Here is a 17,159-nt window from a genome sequence, read left to right on the forward strand (position 1 = left end):
ACTGAGTCAGGTTTGTAGGCCTCCTTGCTCACACACACTTTTTCAGTTCAGCCCACAAATTTTCTATAGGGTTGATGTCAGGGCTTTGTGATGGCCACTCCAATACCTTGACTTTGTTGTCCTCAAGCCATTTTTCCACAACTTTGGAAGTATGCTTGGGGTCATTGTCCATTTGGAAGACCCAACCAAGCTTTAACTTCCTGACTGATGTCTTGAGATGTTGCTTCAATATATCCACATAATTTTCCTCCCTCATGGTGCCATCTATTTTGTGAAGTGCACCAGTCCCTCCTGCAGAAAAGCAGCCCTACAACATGATGCTGCCACCCTCGTGCTTCACGGTTGGGATGGTGTTCTTCAGCTTGCAAGCGCCCCCCTTTTTCCTCCAAACATAACGATGGTCATTATGGCCAAACAGTTCTGCTTTTTGTTTCATCAGACCAGGAGACATTTCTCCAAAAAGTACGATCTTTGTCCCCATGTGCATTTGCAAACCGTAGTCTGGCTTTTTTATGGCAGTTTTGGAGCAGTGACTTCTTCCTTGCTGAGTGGCCTTTCAGGTTATGTCGATACAGGACTCGTTTACTGTGGATATAGATACTTTTGTACCTGTTTTCCTCAGCATCTTCACAAGGTCCTTTGCTGTTGTTCTAGGATTGATTTGCACTTTTTGCACCAAAGTTTGTTCATCTCTAGAAGACGACCGCATCTCCTTCCTGAGCGGTATGACGGCTGCGTGGTCCCATGGTGTTTTATACTTGCGTACGATGTTTGTACAGATGAATGTGGTACCTTCAGGCGTTTGGAAATTGCCCCCAAGGATGAACCAGACTTGTGGAGGTCTACAATTTTGTTTCTGAGGTCTTGGCTGATTTCTTTAGATTTTTCCATGATGTCAAGCAAAGAGGCACTGAGTTTTAATGTAGGCCTTGAAATATATCCACAGGTACACCTCCAATTGACTCAAATGATGTCAATTAGCCTATCAGAAGCTTCTAAAGCCATGACAAAATGTTCTGTAATTTTCCAAGCTTGTTAAAGGCACAGTCAACTTAGTGTATGTAAACTTTGACCCACTGGAATTGGATACAGTGAATTATAAGTGAAATAATCTGTCTGTAAACAATTGTTGGAAAAATTACTTGTGTCATGCACGAAGTAGATGTCCTAACCGACTTGCCAAAACTATAGTTTGTTATATGGAGTGGTTGAAAAACGAGTTTTAATGACTCCAACCTAAGTGTATGTAAACTTCCAACTTCAACTGTATGTGTGTATTAACATAGACCTTAGCCTATGCCTGCTATGTGATGCATGCCATAAAACACATGGAAGCTGTAGGCCTACATGCTACATGCAGATCTGCCACCAGAGGTGTCATGCCCATAAGGGGCACAGGGGCACGTGCCCCCTCAGATGTGTCCTGGGAAAAAAATAAAAAATAACATTACATTTTTTTGTTTCATTTGTTGTTATTCTTTCTTTGTAATACTACTAGACACCTACAGATGTAGGATGTTAATTTAAGGCAGTTTACTACAGCAGGAAAATAATCCTGCAGCAATACGAAATGGGAATTATTATGTGGATTATAATTCATGCACATTTTTTGTAAGGGAAAATCAAGTCTGTTATTTCAAAGTGGAAATGACAGACTTCAGAAACCTTTTTAAACCTCAAATACACTACAAGTTTAACATTTCCTCATTGCAGGAAACTTATCCTAACAGGGTGGCCTAATTAAGTTTTTGGAATCAAACCACTCGATTGCATCCCTACTTTATATCGGCATCGAACATGTCACCCTCCCTAGGAGAGGGGGTGACCTCGACAATTTATTGTTAAAACGAGAGGCTGCCTGGATCTTTAATTTATAGACCCTTGCCCCCTTCGGTCTTAACGTAGACTTTGATCTGAAGCGATTCTTGTAATTATTGTGATTATACTATTGTAAATGTTTGTAGGCCTGTGTAGCCAAATTGTATCTATGATCGTATGCTATCCATTCATGTTTTTGATATGTTATTTTTAAATCTGAGAATTAACCAATGATATCAGGCCACACCCGGCCATGATTACAGACACCTGTGTGTGTCCTTTGACACTATATAAACTAGTCACCCCGTAGTGTTTGTCATTATACCCTGATGAAGACAGCTTGTCTGTCAAAACGTTGGTTATTAGGTTATTAAATTACCGCATCTGAGCTCCTAGAGTGTGCGGCTCTCCTTTAATTCTGTAGCAATTTTATGAAGTTGGCTTTAGCTAGCCCAGATATGTTCCCAATCTCCCAACCTCATAACTAGCTACCAAGACATTTCAGGCTATCAAGTCAGAGTAGCTTGTCTAACTATCTTATCTTGCTGCCTGCTGGCGAGGTTGGTGGACTAGAAAAGCAAGCAATTACTAAATGTACTGCACAAGACTCATTCCTTTCAATGTTTTACTCAGATTTTAGTAGAAATGCTGTGTAGCATATTTAGTTTCTTAAATTAAAAAAACACCAGTCAGTAGGATACAGACAGCTCAAGAGGTATGATTAGATATGCATAAAAATAACCATGTTGTTTTTGCATAGAATTAAGCATAATGCTTATGGCTCTAGATTGCAGAAAAAAAGATGTTTCAGATGTTTGAAAAATGCTAAATTCTCCAAATTGGCAAATATCTGAATTATTGGTCATAATGAACAAAGCAATGTTATACATTCCTAATTAATTACATAATTGCGTTCTGGGTTTATTTTGTAAATTAGCTTCTGTGATTTTATATTTATAGCCCCTCTCTGACCCACCCACCAGCCATCCTCACATACTTTGTGCCCCCTCAGGTTTTTGGGGTTGCATGATGCCCCAGTCTGACACAGAGATAGAAAGAGTGAAATTACCGAATAAGAACTGTTAAGATATAAGAAACTTTTTTCAATAAATATATTCATTAGAGAGGGTTTGATTTGTCCAACATTGATTCCATTCGCCTTTTTTCACCAAGTTAACTGCAACTGCAATATATATTTCTTCAATAAGTCATTGCTTATTGTCCCAACTCAATAGTACTCACCTCTGGTTGTTCTGCCCTTATTGGATGATCATTTATCCAGAGGTAAACGATTCGAACACACAATGTAAAACAAATGGGTTGAGAAAAACAACACATGCATCATGAGAAAAAGGTCAGATGGCTTTAGACAAGGCTTTAGACAATCGTGAGTTTGCTCACCAGTTGCGCACAAAGCTATGTCAAAAACAATATTTACTCTCGTAAAAATGCACATATGATGCTATATGGAGAGAGGGGCGGAGCGAAATATTGGAATATAAATTGACCACAGCGTTACCGATTGATAGGCACACGAGAGAGACCACACTATAACGCCTGTTACAACTTTGGCTTTGCTTAATAGATATCTGTTTGTTTCATACAGAAGAAACACCTGCAGCCTATCATCTATTCCCTCAAATTTACCGACATGGACGTTTTAAAGTTTGTGGTTTTGATGGTTGCAGTGTTTGCGCAGGTATACGGTGCCCTGGGAACCCCAACCAGCGACGATGGAGATATTTGGTCGATTGAAAACTGGCAGGTAAGACGCACGTCCCTCTAGTTGGTTAGCAGCCAATGTTGTAGCGTCCTGCTGCGTTCAAGCTATTATTTTTATGTTTCACGTTTAGGACATCTGATAGAAGGCTTCTGTTACTTATTCACTGTTACAATTACTGTTACAGAGGGATCCGTTGGAGAGTGGCTTGGCCTTCCGCGTGGCTGACCTCACCAAGAGGTCCAAATCGCAGCAGTTTCAACAACTCGTGGGGCAAAGCTCAGGTCAATTCAACTTTCATATCTTTTGATTTGGTCTGTTTTTTGGGGGGTCATAGTAAAATAAGTTTGTATGCTATAATTCATAGAAATTATAGAAATTTGAATGAATTAAACATTTCATTTCCAGATTTAGGAGTCCCTCAACCGATTCGAAGTAGGTGTTTCAAATTTGAAAGCATTTTAAATTAAATTATTAATTGGCCTGCTTTGGGCTATAGCCCATATTATGTTCTTCTCAAATAAATGTGTGTGTGTGTGTTTCATCAGGAAATAAAGCAGACATGTTTATTGGACTCATGGGTCGAAGGTCCTCAAGTCGAGGTAGAGGAAGCACCTTACCAGATGATAAATATGTTAGCTATCATTCTTCAGAACAATTTCAATCTAATGTATTTATTCCATATTTGTTTTTCCAGAGTCACAAGAGGAATGGAACAAGTCCCAGTATTACTAGAGATGAAGATATAACTTGATTGTTCAAAGTTACTGTAATAATCAATCTTTCTCAAATTATTAATCAAGGTCAAAGCAATCCAATACGTGCAACAAAGCTTAATTGATGTAATATAAGTAAGGAATGTGTAATAAGGGTCAATAATTATTTGACCCATGCGTTTTAAAACTGGGGCAGGGATTTGCTGCAACTAATTGACATTTTATGCCTTCCTTAACTGTATCATTCTGTACTCTCCTTTGCAATACAAGCTGCTTGTCATGTTCAATCAAGTATTTTTTGTTGTTGCATAATATTAGATGGCTTGTTATGCATACAAACGGGTATATTTGTCTAACTTAAGATAATTCACACATGTCATCACTGAGAGCATTACTGAACATCAAGATTCATTAATATTGAAAAACAATTTGCTTTTCTGTGCTTCATATCAAATGCTGATCATTTGTCAGTGAACCCCTACACATGCTGCCCCAGAAAGTTCAGAAAGAACACCTTGCACACAGGATCAAGACATTTTGGAGTTTAGATTTATTGGAGAGGAAGCAAGTACAAAAGCAGGTGCACACAACTGATCTACATATTAATGCTGTACAGAGGTACTGCTGTGTAGCTACAGTGGTCTACTGCTCTTTTGATAGTTTACTGAAGAACAAATTCTTGTATGAAGGTGAACATTATGACCAGGCACACTGGTTTCAGGTAAACCGAGCTGTTCTGGAGTTGCTTTCTATAGCTGCCATGACTGGCACAGGAGGAAGCATCAAGACAACACAGACCACKYCAACATGTTGGGTGGCAAAATATGAAAGGCAGAGGTAAAGGAAGAGAATTGTTTGTGGGAAATTAACAGTTGACCTGTTGTAGCAGTGTTCTCAGGTACCAATAAAATCTACAGTGAAATGAGCTGCAAGTTCACCTGCTATAATACCTCTGTGTGATGTTAGGCCAAGTTAGCATCTATTCATGCCAAAGATGCTGATATTATAAACTCTTTATGATGAACCATGAACTTTGCAACTAAATCAAAACCATACCCCAAAATATAGTGGACGGTGTACAATCTAGTCAAAATAAGGAAGTAAACAATCTGATGGGCAGGTATATTTCAAGGCCTGTCACTTAACATTCAAAAGCAGAGGGAATGAATAAAGCCTGACTGGCCCAAAACTATTTTAACATGCAATTTAAATTGGAAATCCAACACGAGTGCTTATATTCTGAAAATAATCATAAACCCCATATTATTGGAGAATTACTTTCTTAGTTCAACCTGGATCCATTGAAATACATTTTGAAATATGACAGTGAAATATACAGTATATTTGGCAGCCTTGAATAAATACCTCTTCTCTCAGATTTTGAGCTTGTTTTGTTACTCCCCTATGACATACAAATGCACAGCTCAAATAGCTTATTTCTAAAGTACACAAGAAAAACAATAACAGCCCAAAAACGCAACAATAAAAACTCTACACAAGGATTAACACCATTTCAGAATGACAGTGAAGTTTGTCAATCCTTTACGATGTTAGTAAAGAGTTAACTTTTGACATATGGTCAGTAAAGGCCATTTCTTCTGCAACTATAAAGATGTGCACTTCATATATTTATTGCCCTATTGTGGCTATAAATTCTTGAGATGAGGGCCATACGTTGCTGTGGAACTCAAAATCTTTATATATACACACACAGCAGATGGAGGTAATTTCTGGTTTCATCCAATGTATATGCACAAATAGTCTAGCAGTCAGTAACATTTGCAGCAATTCAAAATGTTGGTGAAAAATATCCATTATTTTATCCTTATACACATAAACTGACATAAAATGGGTTGACTACAACGCAAAACAAATAGTCTCTTTTGCTGGGTACTACATGCATTGTTCCTCTGCAACATGTTCGAGAAAATCTCTTCTAATGACACGTTCAAATCTAGTTCTCAGTACGGCTAGGAATCCAGTCCTGCACATTTTAAAAACTTTCTTCAAATATACTTTGTCTTGCCAAACCTGTACCATAAAATCTTCTCTATCATTTAAATATATTGACAGCATGACTTGAACTTGACATCAAATTCGTACTTCGGCCTCAGACAGAGCCTGACTGCAAATTCCAGTTCTGTTCTTCCTCCTACTCTCCCAAAGTGTTTACTTGTGCACTCTCCTTCATGCATTTAAAAGGAATGGATTGGGGTAAGGAACTTCCTCCAGCCAACGTTTTCACCAGTCCGATGCTTTTAAATACTTGAAAGAGTGCACACTGTGGAAAGAAGGGGAAGAAAGGGAATTGGCAATCTTTCAGGAAGCCAAATTTAAAATAGCTTAAAAAAGGACATTAGCCAAAACAGCTTAAAACAGTGGTAAAACCAAACAGAAGTAAAAAAAWWTWAAAAAAATGTTTAAAAAAATAAATAAAGCCAAAATCAAACAGAAACACTAAAGACAATCAAGACACATGGATACATTGTTGTGTTACCTCGACCCCTCCCCAGAAAGACAGCTATATTCCCATACMTACTGACTGGCTCACTAGGTTAACATGGTTCTACTGAGAAGTTGTGTGTGGAAAGCTAGGGTCTGGATTCAAGCAACCCACCATTAGTATTCTTCTTGATATTATGATCTACTACTTAAGCCTGGTTAGGACTCTCAATAATAATGATCAATAATTCTGCACTAACACAGTATACTGATCAAAAAGTTGTTTGAAGTAAACTATTCTGATAGTGAGCTTTGAACCCAGGTCCTTGGGTTGGAGAGTTGGCGTGGTATGGTGTAGGGGGAAGGGTGTCCTATGTTCCTTTAGGTGGGGTCCACTTTAAGGCGGTGGGTTCAATAGTCTTGCTGCTGCCACGCTTGGTCTCCTTGGCTTTCCAGTCGTCGATTAGGTCCTGGAGGAGATAGTTAGCATGTTAGCCTCAGAAGCCAAGATTTGTCACGTTCTGTTCCAAATCCTGTGGAAGTTCTCCCCAAAATTAAAATTAAAAAAGGACAGACAACAGTGGTATAGATGGAAACTAGACATGTTGCCACTTTCAAACCTATTAAATATTTAGCATGTTTCAGATTTTTTTAAATTAATACACAACTAACACAGCATAGGCAAACTGTCTGACACGGTAGAAAGAGAAACAAAGCATTTTTTTTTTTTAAAGCAAAAAAAAAAAAAGCCTCTCTGAGGGGAAATGTCACTAATACTCAAAATCCAATACCAAAGTTCTCCAGACTTCCAATAGTAAAGTCAACGTGACGAGATTTGGAAGGATGGCTCCGTGAGGTTAGTAGCACGTTAGCACTGCTCGGCTCATGATAAGTGGATGTCCACGACAATATCGAGACTGAACTGACGTCTAATGAAATAACCCAAAACCCAACTAATTCCACAGTTAGTTGGAGAAATGCCCAGGCCGTCATACTAAATCAGAATTTGTTCTTGGCTGATTAAATGATATATAAAGAATAAATATATGAAGAAATGGTAGGTGACATACCTGTCTCTTCAAGACCAGGTGCTTCCCTTTCCAGTACTTGAGCATCTGGAGGGACTGCAGGGTGCTGACGATGTCCACTGGGTTGACGGCTGTCTCCTGGCTGATCTCCTTGATGGAGATCTCCTTCCCCTGGAACTGGTTGAGGTAGCGCAGCAGCACCTCCTTCCAGTAGGACCTGTAGCTGATTAGGCCCAGGTCTGAGAGGGGCCGCTCTGGAGAGCCCACCTTCTCCTCCACCTTAGACAGTAGGTAACCTGGGAGAGGGCAGACCACACACAGGGTCACACAGAGACCAGGGTTAGAGAGAAACCAGGACCAGACACGGGGTTACAGAGAGYTCAGGTAGAGTRACAGAGAGACCACAYGGTAGTGGCTGTACTCACTGAAGTCAATCAGCATCTTTCCGTAGCCCTGCCTCATGTACTGTGGCATGGTGAGGATACAGGAGACATTGTAGTTCAGGAACGAGTTCTTCTCCTAAAATGCGAGGGCATAGACYTTTTGAGTTTGAGAAAAGCAGTTTATAAATAAAACGTAGCATTATAACTACGACTGACTGGTTACCTTTGAGAAGTAGCCAACAAGATGGCAGCCGGTGTTGTCAGCCTCTGTCATGACGTAGAAGAGGAAGGGCTCCACGTCGTAGTATAGGGTCTTGTGGTCCAGGAAGAGCTTAGCCAGAAGGCACAGGTTRTGGCAGTAGATCTGTGGARGATAGGGTCATTTAGCAGGGRTATGGTCAGAGCAGGGTAGTCAGAACATTCACAAGGCAGGATAACATAACATTCCTGGAACCACAGCAATCTCTCACCTTGTTCTTTTTACCGTCCACRTCAAAGACGGAGATGTTTCCCTTTCGATAGATCTCATCCCCTGGTGGGTGTTTCCAGACACACTTGGCCTGTACAGGGGGAGGGACAGCACCGATCATCATACAAAAACRTATTSAGAACTGAGATCCACTCTGAAARGTCTGAATCCATCCATAAAGAACAATCAGAAAACACCYGAGAAACMAATTGACATGCACCAACYRTCTCACCATGTGCCGGCGCAGGATGGTCAGACTCTTCATGTACTTGAGGCAGAACTCACACATGTAGAGGCGTCCCAGGCGGGCGTACTCCTCGGGGTAGGGCGAGTGGTACCAGGTGTCTAGCTCGTACCGGCCAAACACGATGGTCTTGATCATGTTGCTGCCCTCCGCCACCTGGCCCTGCAGCTTCTCCTGCACCAGGCGGAGGACAGGGAGAGGGGACAGAAAAGAGAGGAGGAAGAGAGAGGTTTGACCAACGCAGCGAGGGAGAGGGGCAGGCAAAACGCCACGGGAGGAGAACTCATTACTCTCCGTGGAAGCGACCACAGAGAATACGCTTTAATTTGGAAAAAAGGTTAGAAATATGTGTAGAAAGGATAAGCGAGAGCTTTGATTTGGAAGACTGAAAGGGGAGGCTCTTAAAGATATTGGCTAGAGTAAATCTAGCTCAAAGAGAGCGAAGAAGAACTTCTCCATAAACTACCCGGTCTTGTAACTGACAACACCAGACAGTGTGAGAAGCCAGATTACCCAGAATGCTCCCCGTCTGGCACTGCCCACCATAAACGGTGAGAGCWGGGRGTCGACTGGGCCCAGTCCAGKCAGTCACTAGTACAGGCTCAGGAAAAGAAAGAGGAAAATGGGAGGAAGGGCGATGAGTTCTCTCTCTTACAAGATCCTCCGAAGCACGTGCCTGGGCTTTTCGAAAGAGCTCCAGGTCGTAATCACTTGTGATGTTCTCCAGGAGGGGCTCTCGGTTGTTGCCGTGGGACTGCCGGTGATCCTGGGACATCAGAGAGGGAGAAGAAGCCTTTAGCCTCAGAACAATCAGCACATCTCTTCAACCGGACACATTATTTACCTTCAACATATCTGTTGTCCGAACAGTTGTCAAACTGTGCTTGCAAGACACTTTTTAATTTTGCAAGTATTATATTTGTTTACCTTTCGTATGGGATAAGAGTGAGTGTATTACAACGCGTAGGCTACAAGGAAGCTTTTTCTTCTGGCACTAATGGAAAAGGGTCGTTTTTTCTTTCCTAGAGTTTGGATTAGAGGTCAGATCATCACACTCACCATGTACTGGTCTTTCTGCTCTTTTAGCAGACCCGAGTTCCTCTTCTTCCTCATTTCAGTCACCTTCTCCTTGTACCTCATCTGCCTCTCCGTTGGGGCCTAATCCATTATGCAATGTTATGATACTGCCATGACACTGCCTGTAAATCCAAATCCTTAACTCATTTGCACCCTATTGCCTTTCTTGAAACATTTACTGCAAGGAAGGACAAATCCAAACCAAAAACAGTAGCGTAGTAATAAAATGAGATGGTTGACCAAATGAAAGGCCCAGGATCAGGATCATAGTACCTGGTGACGGGTAGCGTGTCTGTTCTCATCCTGCCGGTGGGACAACGTCCGCTCCTCCACCTGTTTGTCACGAGAGGAGGCCCTCGTCTGTGAAGAGAAATCCCGTTTGGTAAGCCATCCCTACTAAAGATATGCCTGCAGTATGTTGTTTTATTAAGTAGTAGGCAGACAGACTTCAGACACGGCCAAAAGAATCACACACCTCAACACTAAAGCCAACTTCCAAGGTCTTGTAGATTTACCTTGCATTCATCTACAGAGAGGTTGTGGAAGAGAGGGCAGCCAGATATTGAGAAGTGCCTCTCATGTTTCCCTGTCAAATGGCCTGAAAAACAAATAAAACAGAACGTCAAGTGAAACAAATGCAGAACATAACAATTAACAGTGTGTGTTTTGKATGTGTAGCGCTCTGAGGTCCACATTGCACAAAAAGTCAACTATGTAAATAAATGTCCTGTCCTCATTGACGGTGGAGCTGACAGTTAAGAATGAGATCATTTACCCAGGGAGTTGCAGCCTGGTGTGGGGCACTTCATGTTGAAGTTGTAGCTCTCGTGGAAGCGGCGGCGCTTGGGCCTGTGGGAGAGGTCGCTGCCAGAGTCTTTGAGTGACAGCTCCTTGGCCAGGCTCTCGTCATGAGAGGCGTTAGGGCTGGACACGTCAATGTCCGACTCCGATGAGAGGGCGTTCCCTGTTGGGGTGCGGGGCGGAGACTCGTCCTGGTCTGCTGCTCGCTTCAGGTCTGGAAGAGCCAACGAGGAGAAGAACACATGTAAAAGAATTGTTATACTCACAAGCCCGACAGACACCTCACATTTTTTTTACCTTTATTTAACTAAGCAAGTCAGTTAAGAACAAATTCTTATTTACAATGACGGCCTACCCCGACGACGCTGGGCCAATTGTGCGCCGCCCTATTGGACTCCCAATCATGGCCAGTTGTGATACAGCCTGGAATCGAATCAGGGTCTGTAGTGACGCCTCTAGCACTGAGATGCAGAGCCTTAGACCGCTGTGCCACTCAGGAGCCCACAGTACCATGTTATACAGTTTCAGGACACAAGATTCCATTTTGTTGTGATGCTGTTATACACACACTATGCTATATATTTTTTGTCAATGTTGGTGATGCATTTGTTTTTCACGCCCCCTTCAGGTTTTCCCAAGGCATGTTTTTCCAAAGGCAAAAAGTGAGGGGTATGAAATAGGACAAGAGGGGATGATGACTCATCGTGACACCAAACACCCAATACATGATCGCATACAATGACCCCACCACACCAGCAACAGAACCCAAAGGAATGAATAGGGATGGTAGCTACAAGCATAGGCTGCAATTTTCAGCAGAACTGTCTGAGTAACCAGCAGAGACATAACAAATGAGTGGAATAACATGTGGAGGACAACACAAGCTCAAATCATCTGTTTGAGGACACAAGTCCAAAACAAACTTAGAGTAGAAAAGCACTGGTTGAGCATCACTGCCTCTTCGAAAACTTAAAATGATACAATGAAAAAATATCATAAATAACGCAGTGGGTGGCCAGCTCTCAGGTGTGGACAATGGAGCAGGGGGGAACTGTGAGAGAAAGTGACCATGCTGCCTCATCCTCCTACCCTCCACATGCTGCTCCGTGTCCGACCCCGAAGAGCGACTCTGGCGCAGAGGGTATTTCTTGGGGGTGACRGGCGGCCCTTGCTGCAGACTACGGCTACGGGTCACTCGCCGGGCAGAGAAGGTCACCACCTCTGCTGGGCTGATCTGGACAGGGCTGGAATCTAAAAACATTTTTTTTTTAACAGGCATCTTCAGGGGTCTCTGGCCCTCAGCAGTAATGTAGCAGGCTAGGAGCTACAAGTCTTCTGTCTCGTCAATGGAGAAATCCCTTTCAAGCAGAGACACTTACACTCCCTTAACAAACAGATTCATTTCCACAACATACCTGACCATATAGGATTCATATACAGGCAACAAAACAAAACATAGGCCCAAGCAGTAGGCTACTTGTTGTATATAACAACTTAATAACAATATCAGTTCAGTTGTCACATTGAGGACCAAGGGACATGCCAAGCTTTTCAAAAACCACATAGAATGCATCAAGTTTTATTTCAATAACAAAAGGGAGTGGAAACTATATCATCCTCTACTCAAACCATGACAGCCAGACCGAATAGGGATCAGGGGGGATGACTGCTGTCTAAACCCATTCGCAGTTTATGACCCATTCGCAGTTTATGAGCTTGAATGCTGATTTACAATGGCTATTGTACAGCAAGCGACAACAACACATGAGCACATCTATGGGTATATCTACAGACAAAAGAGAACCCCAGCATTACAGTCAGTATCTTCATTTTGAATCTTCTGACTTAGATTATTGTCACAACATTTGGTTCAATGACCGAGACTGAAAACTCATAGGGCTGGAATCCAAGGGATTCACATAGGATTCATAGTTATTCAGCAGATTCTTGATGCAGAAACATAACAATATAAATATCTTGGCCATCTCATGACAGTTCCATATCAAAACTGCACTGTTGGTTAAGGGCTTGTAAGCAAGCCACTGTAAGGTCTACTACACCTGTTGTATTCGGCGCATGTGACAAATACATTTMGATTTGAAAACAGCATATTTACCTTGAGAACTTTGGCTGAGTCGCAGCGATGCCCGGGTGAGGCGCGTGTTCCTCCGTGTTCTCCCATAGGTCTCGATTCTATCTGTGTGCTCATGGTCAGCAGAGAAGTCTGAATCTTCAGTGCCCTCGGAGCTGCTCCCAGCATTCCTCTTTCATAGAACAAAAGGAAAGATTGATCGTCAGTTATGCACATCAGTAACATAAACATCACGATTCTTTGGTTTGGTTTCTGTTAGCTTGTATGAACAAAAATGCTATCGTTGAATCCATTTATGATTATCATGAAGCATCACTTGTGTTCCCCAATCTTCCTATCTTCCAACAACATGTGGGAGGAAACAGCCCAATAACTGCGACGTGAATAGGCTATATTCAGTAGCCTACAGTGCATTCGGAAAGTATTCAGACCCATTGACTTTTTCCACATTTTGTTACGTTACAGCCTTATTCTAAAATAGATTAAATAGTTTTTTCCTCCTCAATCTACACACAATACCCCATAATGACAAAGCAAAATGTTTTTATTTTTATTTTAGCAAATGTCAAAAATATATATCACATTTACATACGTATTCAGACTGTTTACTCAGTACTTTGTTGAAGCACCTTTACCCATTCTTCTCTGCAGATCGTCTAAAGCTCTGTCAGGTTGGATGGGGAGCATCACTGCACAGCTATTTTCAGGTCTGTCCAGAGATGTTCGATCAGGTTCAAGTCTGGGCCACTCAAGGACATTCAGAGACTTGTCCCGAAGCCACTCCTGCGTTGTCTTGGCTGTGTGCTTAGGGTCGTTGTCCTGTTGGTAGGTGAACCTTCACCCCAGTCTGAGGTCCTGAGGGCTCTAGAGCAGGTTTTCATCAAGGATCTCTCTGTACTTTGCTCCGTTCATCTTTTCCTCGATCCTGACTAGTCTGCCAGTCCCTGCCACTGAAAAACAACCCCACAGCATGATGCTGCCTCCACACCATGCTTCACCTTAGGGATGATGCCAAGTTTACTCCAGACTTGGTTTCATCAGACCATAGAATCTTGTTTCTCATGGTCTGAGAGTCCTTTAGGTGCTTTTTGGCAAACTCCAAGAGGGCATGTGCCTTTCACTAAGGAGTGGCTTCCGTCGGGCCACTCTACCATGAAGGCCTGAAAGGTGGAGTGCTGCGGAGATGGTTGTCCATCTGGAAGGTTCTCCCATCTTCACAGAGGAACTCTGGAGCTCTGTCAGAGTGACCATCGGGTTCTTGGTCACCTCCCTGACTAAGGCTCCGATTGCTTAGTTTGGCCGGGCGGCCAACTCTAGGAAGAGTCTTGGTGTTTCTAAACTTCTTCCATTAAAAAAGGATTGAGGCCACTGTGTTCTTGGGGACCTTCAATGCTGCAGAAATGTTTTGGTACCCTTCCCCAGATCTGTGCCTCGACACAATCCTGTCTTGGAGCTCTTCGGACAATTAATTCGACCTCATGGCTTGGTTTTGCTCTGACATGCGCTGTTAACTGTGGTACCAGTCAAGTCCAATCAATTACATTTACCACAGGTGTACTCCAATCAAGTTGTTGAAACATCTCAAGGATGATCAATGGAAACAGGATGCACCTGAGCTCATTTTCGAGTCTCATAGCAAAGGGTCTGAATACTTATGTAAATAAGGTGTTTTTTAAAAATACATTTTCAAGAATTTCTAAAAACCTGTTTTTGCTTTGTCATTATGGGGTATTGTGTGTAGATATTAGTTGTTTAAAAAAAATCTATTTTAGAATAAGGCTGTAACGTAACAGAATGTGGAAACGGGGAAGGGGTCTGAATACTTTTCGAATGCACTGTATATCCCCAATATAGCTCCGGTCTCCCCTAATCTGCATCGGATGCACTCATAAATTCTCTGCTACTCACAGAATGTTTCAGCTTTCTCAAGTTATGATGCTGCGTGCATTTCATCAAATGCTCGCAGTCAAACAACAAATAATAATGCGACATATGTTATTTTCCTGTGTTTAGTCCAGACTGCATACTCACCTGCAGTGAACCGCACCACGGTATGAATTGAATCGGACCGAGTACACCCTTTTTGAACAAATCATGGTGCGTTGTTCAGTGTGCTCCCAAGTGCATATAGTAATCACACCAGTCCAAACGAGCCGAACTAAGAGTGTAAACGTACCAGAGGTCGGAAAAAACGCACCAAACCAAGTGTGTGAAAGCCCCCTACAACTACAAAAACATGTGGCAAAGAAATGTACTTTATGTCCTGAATAGAAAGCGTTGTTTGGGGCAAATCCCAACACATCACTGAGTACCACTCTTCATATTTTCAAACATGGTGGTGGCTGCCTCATGTTATGGGTATGCTTGTCATCAGCAAGGACAAGTGAGTTGTTTAGGATAAGAGAAAAGGAATAGAGCTAAGCACAGGCAAAATCCTAGAGGAAAACCTAAACACTGGGAGACAAATTCACCTTTCAGCAGGACAATAACCTAAAACACAAGGACAAACATACACAAGAGTTGCTTATCAAGATGGCATTGAATGTTCCTGAGTGGCCGAGCTACAGTTGTGACTTGAAATCGGCTGTCCAGCAGTTATCAACAACCAACTTGACAGAGCTTGAAGAATTTAAAAAGTAATAAATGTGCAAATATTGTACAATCCAGGTGTGCTAAGTTCTTCGAGACTTACCCAGAAAGACACAGCTGTAATTGCTGAAAAATATGATTCTAACATGTATTGACATGGGTGTGAATACTTCTGATTTAATTTTCAATAAATTTGCTAAAACTACATGTTTTCACTTTGTCATTGTGGGATATTGTGTGTAGACGGGTGAGAAAAAACATCTAATCCATTTTGAATTCAGGCTGTCACACAACATGTGGAATAAGTCAAGGGGTATGAATACTTTCTGAAGGCACTGTATGTTTTGAAGCAAACTGGACTGGAGTACTAGCTAGTACTCTACATAGAAAAAAATCATAATCCAACAACATAAGCACATAAAATACAAGAATCACCCGAAAATATTGTTTACAGGCGTCAATGGTTTACATCTTTATTAATATGGAGGAGGAGCTTGTGTACAAGCAACACTTCCGTAGTACTTTTCCCACAATGCACCATGTCAAAACATTTACCAACGGCCAGAATTGAAATCCACTCGGGAAATGTTCCAAAACAAACATGAACATGAAACGGACTATACATATGTATATCAACAACATTACCATACTGTTACGTTAACAACTAGCGTAGCGAATATAATTTCGAGATGAAAATGGCTCAACAATCTTAAGGGCACTATGTGTCTTTAAACCAATTGCAAGTGAGGAAAGGCGGGACATGAGAAAATTAAACCAATTGACACTATGTTATTCCTGAATCAAGCCAATGAAATCGTTGTTTTGAGGAAGAGAATTATTTCCCTCACCACCAGCAGGATTCAAGTAGCTAAAGCCAGAGGTTTGAACCTAGATAACACCTTTTCCATACACCCTGCGGGCCTGTTCCACCAAGCTTTTGGTTCTATCACTGCTAACTGGTGGTTCATCTGTTAGCTAGATAACTACGTTAGCTAGCTAAAACGATTGTGAAATGATGTTCAAATGCGCCCCATCACTATAGCCATGAATGCACACACTCACGGATAGCTAGCTAGATCAGTATCGCATCAGCTTTCCATGGCATTTGTGCTATTCTAAATGTTACACAAAATGTATTGTGCTATGCTTTAACGCAAACTAGGGCTCAATTAGCTCCTATTTGTCACGTTATAGTGACATGATAGCTAATTAGCTAAACAAATTAACATTACATATAGCTAGCATGAGTCAGTCACCTGTATTTTACCACCAACGTTACGTATCTAAATCAACCAAGTTCTTACCTTTCTCCGAGGCATATTTCACTTTAACGGCGTCTGTTTTAAGACGTTGGCTATCCCTTAGCAGTAAAAATAAACACAGCGTTTTAAAATGAAAATGCTCACTAAAGAAACTGGTTGACTGGACATACCGCTCAACGTTTGTCTCACACTTCCGTGGTATGTTCAAGCAAGTCGACACGTTTCGGAATGTTTTGAAACGGTTCAACTGTTATTCAATTGGCCACTAGATAGCAGTGTTGTAACTTGTACACGATGGTCCCTTGTGTAAAGGCCCCTTGATATTCGGAATCCTTGGGATGTCCCTACCCCCCACATTGAAGTTGAAATGTAAGGTTAGGGTTTAGAGGTAAGGACATCCCAAGGGCCCAGATAGTGTAAATCAAATTAAATCAAAGTTTATTTGTCACGTGTGCCGAATACAACAGGTGTAGACCTTACAGTGAAATGCTTACTTACAGGCTCGAACCAATAGTGCA

General features: G+C 41.8%; 2 protein-coding genes across 5 annotated transcripts; one reads left to right on the forward strand and one right to left on the reverse strand.

The window, feature by feature from the left end:
• The first annotated feature begins 3,334 nt into the window (after positions 1-3,334).
• On the forward strand, positions 3,335-4,541 carry LOC139022699 (protachykinin-like). Of its 2 annotated transcripts, XM_070433762.1 has the most exons (5): positions 3,335-3,583; positions 3,726-3,822; positions 3,947-3,973; positions 4,087-4,140; positions 4,236-4,541. In XM_070433762.1, exons 1-5 carry the CDS (start codon positions 3,470-3,472, stop codon positions 4,271-4,273), a joined length of 330 nt encoding a protein of 109 aa, XP_070289863.1. In that variant the 5' UTR covers positions 3,335-3,469; the 3' UTR covers positions 4,274-4,541. The 2 variants fall into 2 exon arrangements, with proteins under 2 accessions (XP_070289863.1, XP_070289864.1); XM_070433763.1 differs by lacking the exon at positions 3,947-3,973.
• Positions 4,542-4,781: 240 nt separating this feature from the next.
• LOC111980557 (histone acetyltransferase KAT7) lies at positions 4,782-16,853 on the reverse strand. 3 transcript variants are annotated; one of them, XM_024011352.3, is made up of 14 exons: positions 16,684-16,853; positions 12,815-12,962; positions 11,788-11,949; positions 10,673-10,912; positions 10,413-10,495; positions 10,171-10,257; positions 9,880-9,978; positions 9,476-9,586; positions 8,809-8,994; positions 8,578-8,667; positions 8,331-8,471; positions 8,150-8,243; positions 7,767-8,020; positions 4,782-7,166 (listed from the first exon to the last, which is right to left on the reverse strand). In XM_024011352.3, the coding sequence occupies exons 1-14, from the start codon at positions 16,696-16,698 to the stop codon at positions 7,068-7,070; spliced, it is 1,809 nt and encodes a 602-aa protein (XP_023867120.1). In that variant the 5' UTR covers positions 16,699-16,853; the 3' UTR covers positions 4,782-7,067. The 3 variants fall into 3 exon arrangements, with proteins under 3 accessions (XP_023867120.1, XP_023867121.1, XP_023867122.1); XM_024011353.3 differs by lacking the exon at positions 11,788-11,949; XM_024011354.3 differs by lacking the exons at positions 9,476-9,586; positions 9,880-9,978.
• Positions 16,854-17,159: the final 306 nt, after the last annotated feature.

This window comes from Salvelinus sp. IW2-2015, linkage group LG20, assembly GCF_002910315.2.
Source record: "Salvelinus sp. IW2-2015 linkage group LG20, ASM291031v2, whole genome shotgun sequence".
In the NCBI taxonomy this organism is placed as follows: Eukaryota; Metazoa; Chordata; class Actinopteri; order Salmoniformes; family Salmonidae; genus Salvelinus; species Salvelinus sp. IW2-2015.